The sequence below is a fragment of the Oreochromis aureus genome, linkage group 8 (genome assembly GCF_013358895.1).
Source record: "Oreochromis aureus strain Israel breed Guangdong linkage group 8, ZZ_aureus, whole genome shotgun sequence".
Taxonomy (NCBI): Eukaryota; Metazoa; Chordata; class Actinopteri; order Cichliformes; family Cichlidae; genus Oreochromis; species Oreochromis aureus.
In genome coordinates, this window is record NC_052949.1 from 31,419,902 (window position 1) to 31,433,357 (window position 13,456).

Sequence of the window (13,456 nt, forward strand, 5' to 3'; positions counted from 1 at the left end):
TACCATTAAACAGAAATGTTTAATTTTTGTTTGAAAAAGCTGAATATTGTGATATTATCAATCAGTTATGAAATACATGTTAATCCTTTTAAAAGGCCATACATTAAACCGCCTACCCCCTTTTAGGTTCCAATCCCAAAACAGTAACTTAAAATTACTTTATGTAAACACATATATTTTCACATTTATTAATCCTGAAAAGATGACTTATGTAGTGAATCTATGAATTATAAAACAAACATGAACTCAATCATAAATAAAAATATAAAGCAGACGTCTGGCGCTTAACACTGCCTACCAGTCAATTGCAATATCAACTTCTGTGTTTTGTTGCCAGACATGTGCATAGTATATAATATATAAACTGACCAGCTCCCTGTTCATTGTTTTCTATATCAACCTTTATTCTTAATATTCATGGCTGGAAACCCAGGCACCAGCATATGATATACTAGGTTATCTTTGGTATGTTTCAGCAAACCATAGTAGCATTAACATTTCTAGGTCTTGACAACAGAACGTTTCTATAACATTCTATCATTGTTAATATTTCAAGTCGTTATGCCTTTTGGGGAGCTTTTAGTGCAATTATATTAAAGCAAAGCTATTATAATCATTTACCCATATGACGATCCATCACCTAATAATAATAATATTATTTCGTTATTTATTTATTTATTTTTGTGTTTATGCGAACAATATGCCTGATTTGCGACTTTCTGCACTTCTATTGGTTGTGCGAACAAACGTCACGTCACTCCGAGGTCAAAGTTCAACGCGGCAGCGCTCCTCAGCCAGCACTTTTTATTTTATTGTTCTATTAAAAAAACCCAAATACTGTATTAAGTTTATTTTTTACCGGTAGTGAACTGTAGTGCAGCCTACCATTTCCACACGTAGGCGTTAAGTGCACTGGGCAGCTCAGAGTATAAGATATGATTTCCTTCTTGAGCTGACATACTTTACACAGTGCAGGAGAACGATAATGTCATTCTGACATTATAAACAGTTAACAGTTTGCTCATTTCTTCCGACGCTGTACCACTAACGTATACACAGTTACATGGACAACATTAGTTTGTGTTAGCTAACATGTTGTGAGGGGATCATCAGTCGGCCACCGTCAGAACAACAACCGGGGCTGTGTCGGTGGCTGTGTATGAACGCCACCCATTTTTCTGAGTGAAATATCCGCATAAACATTCATTACAGTTTCTCTCCTCCGCTGTACTAAGTGTAACTTACTTGTACACATCAAATATATCAGTGATATTGGCAGGCGGCTAGCATCTGTAACACAGCTCCGCTTAACTGCCTTGAAAAACTATGAAATAGTAGAACAATAAAATAAAATGCAACGAACCCATCTGGGATGATCCTGCGATCAACAACAGTTAAAACGTCAATTCACCGAGTATACTGTAACATCGTGAAACACGTTCATTCCTATATAACATTATAAGCTAACAAGCATGCTGTAACATGTTGACCTATGTTTGCATCAGCCACTAGATGGCACTGTGTTGCTGCAATGTGTGTAATTTACTGGCAAGCAAGAAGCTCCGGAAAAAATAAGAAAAAGTGGAATCGGAGCAGAGATCGGTGTGTGCGTGCATTTAATAAGAAGCTCGGTATACAGACAAAGATAATACATGGTGTCAGAGTAGCGGTTTTCTATGCAATCCCTCGCCCTCGGACGGCGCAGACATCGAGGCCTACGGCGTTCCCACACCGTGCATGGATTGGGACTCTAGCAACCTGCCCAAGGCATGGCGGCGTTTCAAGCAGCACGCCGAGCTAATGTTCGCTGGTCCTCTTCGGGGGAAGGAGGAGGCAGACAAATGCAGCTACCTTCTTCTATGGGTCGGTGAGAAAGGACGGGATGTCTACAACATGTGGACGCTCACCGCAGACGACTCCCGAAAGCTTCAAACGTACTACGATAAGTACACTGATTACATCACACCGAAAGCTAACCCAATCTACGCCAGATACAAGTTCCATGAAAAGATGCAGGGTGAAAATGAGGCGTTTGAATAGTTTATTACAGAACTGAAACTACTTGCTAAAGACTGTGGGTACCCAAATACAGATGAAATGGTCAGGGATCGCATCGTATTTGCCACTAACTCGCCACACGTCCGAGAAAAGCTACTCAGCCAAGGCGCAGAGCTCACGCTAGAGAAAGCTATAGATATAGCACGATCACACGAGCTAGCAAAGCAACAGCTAAAATCTACGGGCCACTCCAGGGGCCAAGAAACTGTGCACGCCATCGGCAGGAAACCGCACAGACAAGAAAATCAAACAAGAAGCATGAAACCAAAAGAACACGCTAATGTAACACTAAAAACGTGCAGCTATTGTGCCGGACAACACAGTAATAAAGACATCTGCCCAGCAAAAGGAAAGCAATGTGCAAAGTGTAAGAAAATGAACCATTTTGCAAGAGCATGCAGGTCAAAACTCCCTTCGCAGACAAAAGCCCACCTCAAATCAGTACACACTGTGAGAGAGAACATAGAAGTGACAACTGAGGACACAGATGAGGAGCAAGACTGTTTCTACATTGATAGCATCACCATAGAAAATGAAGGAAGAAATGATGAGCAAGCATATGCAGACATGCAACTTGGTTTTCCCCCCACAGGCAGTGAGGTTTAAAGTTGACACTGGGGCACAAGCAAACACAATTCCAGCCAACATGTTCCAGACGCTCTTCCCACATGTGACCCTGAAGCCTGTCACACACAAGCTCACAGATTACGGGGGACACTCACTCAGCATGGAAGGGAAATGCCAGCTAAAATGCAAACACAAAGACAAAGCCCACAACGTTGGAATTCCACGTTGTTAACACAAGCGCCCCACCTGTATTAGCAATGAAAGCTTGCCATGACCTTAACCTTGTCAGGATCGTGATGGCAGTGACGGAGGAAAGAGACAAGACAACCAACAGTTCGCAGGCAATACTAGACGAGTATGCTGACGTGTTCAAAGGGATAGGAGAATTTCCTGGTGAATGCAGTTTCCATGTAAACCCCGCCGTCACACCCACAGTCAGCCCACCTCGTCGGATTCCCATCGCTCTGCGAGCCCGACTCAAAGACGAGCTTGACAGCATGGAAAGGAATCAAATCATATGCAAAGTCACAGATCCTACGAACTGGGTGAATGCACTTGTTGTCGTGGAAAAACCCAAGACAGGCAGAGTATGTCTGGACCCCAGACCCCTCAACAAGGCTATACAAAGACCCCATTACCCTCTACCCACCTTGGAGGATGTCACCACAAAACTTGCTGGGGCCAAGTATTTCAGTGTTTTGGACACCAGATCAGGCTACTGGGCCATTAAGCTAAGCCACGAATAATCTCTGTTAACCTTAATACTGTGTTTGGCAGGTACCGCTTCCTCAGGCTGCCATTCGGCATAATCTCAGCCCAGGATGAGTTCCAGCGACGCGTGGATGAGACCTACGAGGGCCTGAGGGGTGTGGCAGCCATTGTGGACGACGTGTTGGTCTTCGGAGGAACCAAACAGGAGCATGACGACAACCTGAGGGCCATGCTGCAGCGCAGCAGGGAGAGAGGTGTAAAACTGAACCCTGACAAGTGCACCATCTGCGTCAAAGAGGTCAGTTACTTCAGTCACACATTGTCACACGAAGGACTAAAACCAGATCCACAAAAAGTAAAAGCAGTCCAAGACATGGCGCCCCCACAGAACAGGGCAGAACTGGAAACAGTGCTGGGGATGGTTAATTATTTAGCAAGATTTGCCCCACACCTGTCAGAGATAAACGCGCCACTCCACCAGCTGTTAAAGCAGGACAGTGAGTTTGTATGGGACAAGAACCATGACAGATCCTTTCAACAAATGAAGGAGCTGATCACTAGAGAACCAGGCCCAGTTCTCTCCTTCTTCAACCCCAAGAAAGCGCTACGACTCCAGGTCGACGCATCCAAAAGTGGCCTCGGTGCTGTGATGCTGCAGGATGGCAGGCCAGTTGCCTACGCATCCAAGTCACTTAACAGCACCGAGCAGAACTATGCCGAAATAGAAAAGGAGCTGTATGCGGTTCTCTTTGGCTGCAAGCGGTTCCACGAGTACATGTCGACATGTGGCCATTGAATCGGACCACAAGCCACTAGAGTCCATACTCAAAAAAATCACTAGCATCAGCACCACCACGGCTACAGAGGATGATACTACAACTGCAAAAGTACAACATCAGCATCATCCACAAGCCAGGGAAAGACATCCCGGTAGCTGACATGCTCTCCCGGAAATCCATAGAGTTCCACAATAAATCACTATGTGACGGGATGGATGCACAGATCCAATCAGTCCTCAGCAACATGCCTGTCAGTGATCAGAGAATCTCAGAGATAAGAAACGAAACAGCCCAGGACCCTCAGCTCAACACTCTGAGAAGGACCACATTGAGTGGATGGCCGGATAAAAAGTCTCAATGTCTGCCTGACATCCAAGAGTTTTGGAGCCACAGGGATGAGATCTCACTGATAGACGGGATCATGTTTAAAGGAGAGAAAATGATCATTGCAAAAAGGCTCAGAAAGGACATGACAGATCGGATTCATTCCAGCCATATGGGCATAGAAAAGAGTAAAAACAGAGCCAGAGACCTTCTGTTTTGGCCAGGCATGGGAAAGCAGATTGAGTAAGCAGTCGGAGCCTGCAGCACATGCCAGGAGAGAAGCTGCTAACCCCAATGAACCCCTGCTGTCACATGCAATACCAGAACGACCGTGGCAGGTTATATCCACCGATCTGTTCACTTGGAACTCGGAAGACTACATCATCATCGTAGATTACTACAGTAGATTCTTCGAGTTGGAAAGACTGCACAGCTGCACTGCAGAAGCAGTGATCCACAAACTAAAGTCAGCCATGGCCAGGCATGGTATTCCAGAGTCAGTGATTAGTGACAACGGCCCGTGCTATGCTTCAAGTAAGTTCCAACAGTTCGCAAAGTCATGGAGTTTCACCCACACCACTACTAGCCCCCATTACCCACAGAGCAATGGCCTAGCCCACAGGTGTCGAACTCCAGGCCTCGAGGGCCGGTGTCCTGCAGGTTTTAGATGTGTTCTTGAGCCAACACAGCTGATTTAAATTGCTAAATGACCTCCTCAACATGTCTTGAAGTTCTCCAGAGGCCTGGTAATGAGTTAATCATTTGATTCAGGTGTGTAGACCCAGGGTGTTATCTAAAAACTGCAGGACACCGGCCCTCGAGGCCTGGAGTTCGACACCCCTGGCCTAGCAGAAAAGACTGTCCAGACAGCAAAAAAAACTACTGGACAAGGCCAAAGCTGAACATAAGGATCCCTACTTGAGCCTATTACAATACCGGAACACCCCTGTGGACAACTTAAAGTCGCCTGCACAACTACTCATGAGCCGAAGACTCCACTCCATCCTCCCTGCAACACCAAAACAGCTGGAACCCCAAGTATTTTGCCAGCAAACAGTGCGTGAGAGGAGAGAAGTCTGCCAGCAGCGCCAGCAGACTTATTTCAACAGAGCACACAGACCTCTGCCTCAACTATATCCTGGCGCACCGGTCCGGTTCCGGCAACAAGATGGTTCCTGGAAACCAGCTGTGGTCACAAGTTGTGCGGACACGTCCAGAAGCTACAACATAACCACAGATACAGGACAAGTTTATCGCCGTAACCGCCGACACCTCCGCGAAAGCAGAAACCGCGTAGGTGGTGAGCAGTCCACTCAACCAACAGTCAACAGCAATGACAGCGCTGTGGTTTCTCAGCCCCCGCCTGTGGAGCCCCCTGATAAAGACATTACAACACCCGGATACACGACTCGATATGGGCGTGTTACTAAACCAAGACAGGTCTTGGACCTGTAATATTGTAAAGGGTGCAGGCGGATCGCTGCCCTAAAAAAAAAAAAAAGAAAAAGAAAAAAAAAGGCTGTTCACATGTTTGATGATGTCAGAGACACCAAACTCTCTCTCTCTTTTTTTTACTCACTTTCTGCTCTTCCATTAATAAAATAGCATCTTCGGGGACCCCTCGGCCACGCAAAAAATCACTTATATCCACCATATTTAGTGAATTAGTTCTCCACCTGCACAACTGGACACATCGCTGTCACTGAAGCTGGATGCCTGCAGGTGCCCACCTCAAAATTCTGAGAAAAAAGTCAGAATTCTGAGATTAAACTCAGAATTCTGATAAAGAAGTCAGAATTCTTCTTTTTTTTTTTTTCCCCAGTGGCCCTAATCATATTCCGTAGTAATGCATAGGGACAACAATACACTTGATCTTTAATACAGTTTGGTCACATAAGACCAAAACTGAACTCTTTGAATGCTGTAAACACACACCGTGTTTGGGTGGCTTCACCCCAAAAACACCACAGCAACACTGAAGTCTGGAGGTGGGAGCATCATGGTGGGGGGCTGTTTATTCAGCGTACGGCACTGAGACATTAAATATAACTCCAGCAAGGATGAATGGAGACATTGTTGATTAGAATCTGCTGCCATCTACCAGGATGATGAAGATGAAACAAGGGTGGATGTTTCAGCAAGACAATGATCCCAAACACAGCCAATGGAAACTGTTGGTTTCAGAGAAATCAAGTAAAGCTGCTAGAACGGCCCAGCCAATCACCTGAGCTGAATCTGTGGGAAGGATCCACGGAGCTTTCAGGATTAATAGACTGTTTGTGTGGTGAAGGGGTCAAAGTCATTAGCAATGAATGGGACTGGTTTCTCCATACAGAAGGTGTCATGAACTGTCATCACCAACATTTGTATAAAGCAATAAATAAATGTCAGTGTGTTCAATACATTTTCCCTGTGTCACTTATTATTACACAACTTCAGCTGTGGTTTGATTCCTTTGGACGTCTGGATTGGAAGTGTTGTTACTGACATCTGGTGATAATTTCACATCAAAGCACCTTTAGAAATATATTTACTTACAAAACTGCTGACGTGTTCAATATTTATTTTACATGCTTTAAAATGAAAATGTTAACATGTGTGAGATCTTTAAAATAAAAGCAGCACGAGCATGTGAGGTACCCACCCACAAATAAGATGGTTATTTTCCCACCGATAACGCAACTCAAGGACAAACTCCTGCCAGAGGTGTCCAACAGCCCGCAGCCCACCGTAGTAATAGTTGACCAGACACACACACAGAGCCAGACGGTAGGTCAGACTGTCACTGGGTGCTGACTTCAGCTGGTGGAAAAGGTTCTATAATGATGGAAAAGACCAGCATGAAATCAAACACCAGGACAACAAATTTAATACATTCTAATAAAAATACTGACAAAGTACTGACAGCACTGAGCCTGTCTTCATTCTGAAACTTATATTTGACCTCACCTGAGTGTAACCTTGAGTGGGCGAGTGGTGAAGAGGCAAACTTACATAATCAGAGGTTTTCTCTTGCTCCGATGTCCCACAGGAGCTCGACAGCTGAGAGTTATTCTTACAGTCAGACTTCTCCACAGCAGCATCTGGAAAGAGATACTGACACACAAACAACACAAATAAATAAGTCTGTCTCTGGTGTTTTATAGATGTTAGAAGAATTAAACAAGTGGAGCTCATGCATTCATCACTTCATGATAAAACACAGGATACTGATCGCTCAGTGGTAAAAGCAGGATTTAAACGTGACCAGAATCAGACAATAAAAATAAGAACGCTGCCTGATATCCTGTTTAAGATGACGCTCTGGTGCATTACTGAGCTGCTGTCAGATGGGATCAATATCTGTGACAGCACTGTAGGACGTAAATGCAATTACAGCTGTAGTTTTAAGATTCAAGGTTGTCTTAGCTCGAGCTCTAACCTGCTGAGTGTGACGGGCACAACAGTAACCACGAAGGAAAAACTGTTTGTGAAAAGAAGCAGGAGCCACATCAGTACGAGTCAAACAATCACACGCTCCAAGGTCTCTGCTGCTCTGAATATCACGCTCACTGTCTCCTAACATAGGATCCACACCTCTTCTGTCTGAATCAATTTCCTTATTTTGCAGCTGAAACCATTAAAACTCAGTCAAGTATTAGTCAACTCGGACTAGTTAACTCCTTTTAAACAGGCTACATGATTAACCCTTACCAGAAGGACAGAATTGAGTATATCGGTGTTAAGGGGCGACTCATCGATGCGTCGATGGCGGCGAATGTGCTTCCGGGCACTGTGCACCATGTTGGAGACGGACAGTTTGGAAATGGGCACAGTTGCTGCTGGCTCGGTGAGCTTGGACAAAGCAGAGCTGATATCACTGTTTTCTACAGACGACAAACACATCCAAGAGTTTCTGTTCAATTACTCAGGTCCAGGTCAGCAGAGATGCCCAGATCTCCCAGTAAGCTACGCACGTTTCCAGAATGCAGTATGGTCACTCAACAAGTAAAGCCAGGAACCTGACCTTTGCCCTCATCTTCAGCGTATCCTCTTCCAGGAATCTCCTCTGTGGACTCAGTCCTACAGCAGAGTTTAAAGAGCTCTGTCACAGCCTCACCTGTAGGGAACGAAAACAGTTACTGAACTGATGTTTTTTTTATTCAAACTTTTCAAAAAGCACATGCTTCAGCACAGCGCAGCAGGATGACATCTGTGTAACATTTTCCAAATCATGGACGTGGCAACAAAAGAAAAGTCCACTTTACATCACATGTAAGAGTTTTTACCCAAAAACAACAACAGCTAGGGCAAACACAGACATTCACACCGTGGGAAATTTAGAGTCTCCGATGAACCTGTCCCCACTAACTGCATGTCTTTGGACTGTGGGAGGAAGTGGGTGGCCCACGCAGAGAACAATGAGGAAAAAAGACACTTTATTTGTCCTTTACTATGTTCTTTCTATCAGTAGCTTGATTACATTCATCTTATCTGCTGCGTATCATTTGATGCATGAATTTTAGCCCCTTGGCTTAGAAATGGTTTCCTCTGTGCTGTTTGGACAAAAAGCAAAGCCATAAAAAGTCTTCACACATCATACAATGATGTGTATGTTTGTAATGGATCCAAGTGTATTAGTAACCAGAAAAATGCAACATTAAGGTCAGTGCACTTTAGCATTTCACAGCAGTGCGTTTGAAATCTGTACTGACTAGTAAAACCTCTGTGGTCTGCCCCAAAGCATTATGGTCTCTGTCCCTGAGGGTCCCACTGATCAATTTCACTTACCCAGTAAACACTGAGGATTTTCAGCTGTCCTGACTCGAACTGACCAATGAGGAGCTTGAAGAGGGTCGAGGTCACTGTTGGATGATAAACAGAGTAAACAGTAGAGGAGAGTTTCTGATATACACTTTTAGTTAAAGGGCTTTTATAAGTAGTGAGTCATGTTTGATTACTTGTGACGTAGTCCTTCACAAGTAATCAAAACAATTACACATGTAAGCATTTCCTTATATCACACTCAGTTTGTCCCTTCATACACAAGCTTGTTAGACCTGTGCCAGCTCTGTTTGGGCCTTACAGTCTGCATACCCATGTACGTTTACCCTTTTAATAAACTGCTCCACCCATTTCCCACTTTACGGGTGAAATATGAAGCAATGCAGTGTGTACGTGCAATGCTCAGTGCTCAGCACAGCGTTTTGTGTGTGGCGTTATTTTTGTGCCACTATTCTGAGCGCACATAAAAAAAAACTTGAGCGCACGTAAAAACAAAATTGCAGGTGCAAGTGTTGCATTTTGAGGAGAAATTTATTTTGAGCAAAGAAAAGCTAGTGTTTGCTATTATCCACACACACACACACACACCCAATAGCAGCCCCTCTCACTCAGTTTTTGCATTTGCGCTTGCTCGCAATGTGTTGCTCGTGCTCTCAACATTTCTGTACAGTGTTATATTTGTGCCACAAAACCAGCCAATCACAGACTTGGATGCAAAACAATTCTGATTGACTGTTTTGGTCTCCAATCAGCTCAAAATGACGAAATGCAATATCCCAGAATGCATTTCGTCCAAAACTCAAACAAGGCAGTGGTGGAGGAACGCAGAGTGGCGGAGTTTGAAATATTACTCTTACTGGGTCACAAAATAAACTTTGAAGATATTTTCATGCGAGAATGTAGCTGTGTAAACTTCAAATATCTGCTCGATTTATCAAGACATCACATATTTGCCTAAGTGCTCTAACGTTTTCGGAGACGTCTGTTACCCACCAGCTGACCGCATAGCTGTACTGGCCATCGGCCCACCGATGGTGATTTTTCATTTTTATGTTTGTTTTTGTAATGGTATAAACAATGAAAGGTGGATTAGCCAATTGGTGATGATCAACTCTGGGCTGGACCAATTACAATACATCTGTATTGAGGGGAGAAGGAACGCGATTCGTCCCGGACTTCAGCTAGAATGAAAAAGACACAAAGCTGGAGTTATTCTGTGTCTTTGCTGCACAGCTGTTTCTTCTCCTCTCATTCTCCCCCCTCCGTCTCCTGTTGCTACTTCAGTTATGAAACTGATCAATGATCAGCTGATCGGCTTTTCTCTCTTGTTTGTTTATCGCCTACTTTGCGCCAGAAAGAAGAAACCAGCGGATGTCGCGTTAAACAACAGCAGCACGTTCAAGCTTGATCAGCTGTTGTTAGAATTTATTTAATATTACTTTGTAGTATCCGCTGATGTTTACTGGAGCCACAGCTGTAAAGCTGCTGGTCATGATATCAGTTTGGATATGTGATGAGAGGGAAACATGAAGGTCATACAAATCATACATATATACCAACAAGACAGTGCACGTCACTGTCACAACAGCGTTTGTTTCAGTTCAAAGGCTTTATGGTTTTTCCTATAATACCTGGTGGTGTAGTCGGCCGATTTTTTTTTGTCAGTTCAGCCTCATATATTCTGTGTAACCCGAGTGACCACCCGGTCAGCTGGTGGGTAACAGGCATATCCGAAAACGTTAGAGCACTTTTGCAAATATGTGATGTCTTGATGAGCAGATATTTGAAGTTTACACAGCAACATTCTCGCATAAAAATATCTTAAAAGTTTATTTTGTGACCCAGAAAGAGTAATATTTCAAACTCCGCCACTCTGTGTTCCTCCACCACTGCCTCGTTTGAGTTTTGGACGAAATGGATTCTGGGATATTGCATTTCGTCATTTCGAGCTGATTGGAGACGAAAACAGCCAATCAGATTTTTTTGCATCCAAGTCTGTGATTGGCTGGTTTTGTGGCACACATATAACGGTGTACAGAAAGAGTTGAGCGCGCACGGGCAGAAATGTTGAGAGCGCAAGCAACACATTGCGAGCAAGCGCAAATGCAAAAATTGAGCGAGAGGGGCTGCTATTGTGTGTGTGTGTGTGTGTGTGGATAATAGCAAACACTGAAATACATTTTTTGCACGCAGCAATGAGTTTCGTTCACTCAAATTTAGCTTTTCTTTGCTCAAAATAAATTTCTCCTCAAAATGCAACACTTGCACCTGCAAACCTTTTTGACGTGCGCTCAATTTTTTTACGTGCGCTCAGAATAATGGCACAAAAATAACGCCATATTTGTGTGCTATAGTGCAAGTGAACAGCTCACTCCCATCAAAGCTTTTCCACTGGATCGTTAACACAAACACCAAATGTCAGTAGGACAACCGCCTCAAACTGTGGTTGTCTTTCTAGCCCGAGTACCTCATCACTCAGTGTGGTGTACCATAGCCCATGCTAGCATCAGCTGTGGTCACTGGCTGATTTGTGTTGGTTTCTATGGGCTCAGATTGTGGTCATTTGTACTTGTAAATCAAATGTGTAGTTGTGAGTTTTGTAACCTTCTAAGCCAGAATATCTGAAGATTTTATGTTTGTGCATCTACAGATGAGAATTTGTGTGTTTGTAAAAAATATTTACACAAGTTACAATTTTTTTTTGTTAAGGTCGTCTTACAGATGGAAAGCAACAAACTGTGTGTAAAACTCTGCGCTCAGGTCCCCTGGCTGCGTGCGAGTTTCAACTCACAACTACAAAATATTTATGACCACAATTTGAGCCCATCGGTTTCCTCGTGGCACAGCTGATGACACAGATGCAGTGAGGCTGAGTGTTGCGAGGTAACAAAATGATCTAGTTGGTATGTTGAAGCTGCTCTTAGTACAGTACACCAGAACCCTGCACACACAGACAGCCTTACCTGTACACGTCATTATCCACAACTATGCCTTCAGTAAGATGAGGCCAGGTTGCTGCGAGATGAAGTTCACTACAAAAGTGAAAAACATCACTCAGAAACACAGTAACACCAAACAAAGTAAGCCTTCCTCAGACCCACAGATAAGAAGGATGATGAAGTGGCTCCGAGATCACGTGATAAGCAACAAAGCCGTCACACCAGTATGCAGAAAACATGTGACTGTAATTTTTAGTATCATCAAAATTACAGTTTTTACCTTATTGGCTCCTCACAGGCACCGAATGGAAACTTCCCAAACTCCACCCCCCCCACCTCACCACCAAGGAGCGCATCAAAGTCTACCAGAAAAAACACAAAAAACTGAATAATCTTCCAAACAGCAGAGCAGGCAGTCTGTCACCAGAGCCCACCCAGGGCTTCCTCACAGTCAGGGAGTTCAGTAACACAGCCAACCTCTGTTTGTCAACACACACACACACACACACACACACACACGTAAAACATATTGAACGCATCATCAGTTTTCTACATATATTTCTAAAGGTGCTATTGACATGAAATTCTCACTAGATGTCGGTAACAACCCATCCAATCCACACATGCAGAGAAACAACTTTAAACTATTCAAACAATATATCAAATAAACTCGATGTATTGTGAGTTTTTCTACGTACAATGGTTAAAATTCAAAATCCTGCTCCTCATACAAGGTCTTAAATCAGGCTTGGCCAACTCCAGGCCTCGAGGGCTGGTGTTCTGCAGGTTTTAGATCTCACCCTAGGTCTACACACCTGAATCAAATGATTAGTTCATTACCAGGCCTCTGGAGAACTGCAAGACATGTTGAGGAGGTCATTTAGCCATTTAATCAGCTGTGTTGGATCAAGGACACATCTAAAACCTGCAGGACACTGGCCTTGAGGCCTGGAGTTCAACTTAATTAATCAGGCCCCATCTTATCTTAATGACCTTGTAGTACCATATCACCCCATTAGAGCACTTCGCTCTCACACTGCAGGCCTACTTGTTGTTCCTAGAGTATTTAAAAGTAGAATGGGAGGCAGAGCCTTCAGTTTTCAGGCCCCTCTTCTGTGGAACCAGCTTCCAGTTTGGATTCAGGAGACAGACACTATCTCTACTTTCAAGATTAGGCTTCAAACTTTCCTTTTTGCTAAAGCATATAGTTAGGGCTGGACCAGGTGACCCTGAATCCTCCCTTAGTTATGCTGCAATAGACGTAGGCTGCTGGGGGATTCCCATGATGCACTGGGTGTTTCTTCTTCACTCACT

The 13,456-nt window shown here is 43.9% G+C and overlaps 1 protein-coding gene across 3 annotated transcripts in view; it reads right to left on the reverse strand.

Annotated features, from left to right (window-relative positions):
* rab3gap1 (RAB3 GTPase activating protein subunit 1) overlaps positions 1-13,456 on the reverse strand; it is a 99,162-nt gene that overhangs the window by 35,141 nt on the left and 50,565 nt on the right. For all 3 annotated transcript variants that reach the window (XM_039616664.1, XM_039616663.1, XM_039616665.1), the window contains 7 exons: positions 12,423-12,504; positions 12,167-12,235; positions 9,210-9,283; positions 8,446-8,538; positions 8,133-8,305; positions 7,434-7,535; positions 7,084-7,256 (listed from right to left, as the gene is read on the reverse strand). In XM_039616664.1, coding sequence (XP_039472598.1) covers positions 7,084-7,256; positions 7,434-7,535; positions 8,133-8,305; positions 8,446-8,538; positions 9,210-9,283; positions 12,167-12,235; positions 12,423-12,504 — 766 coding nt within the window. The remainder of the gene's footprint in view (positions 1-7,083; positions 7,257-7,433; positions 7,536-8,132; positions 8,306-8,445; positions 8,539-9,209; positions 9,284-12,166; positions 12,236-12,422; positions 12,505-13,456) is intronic.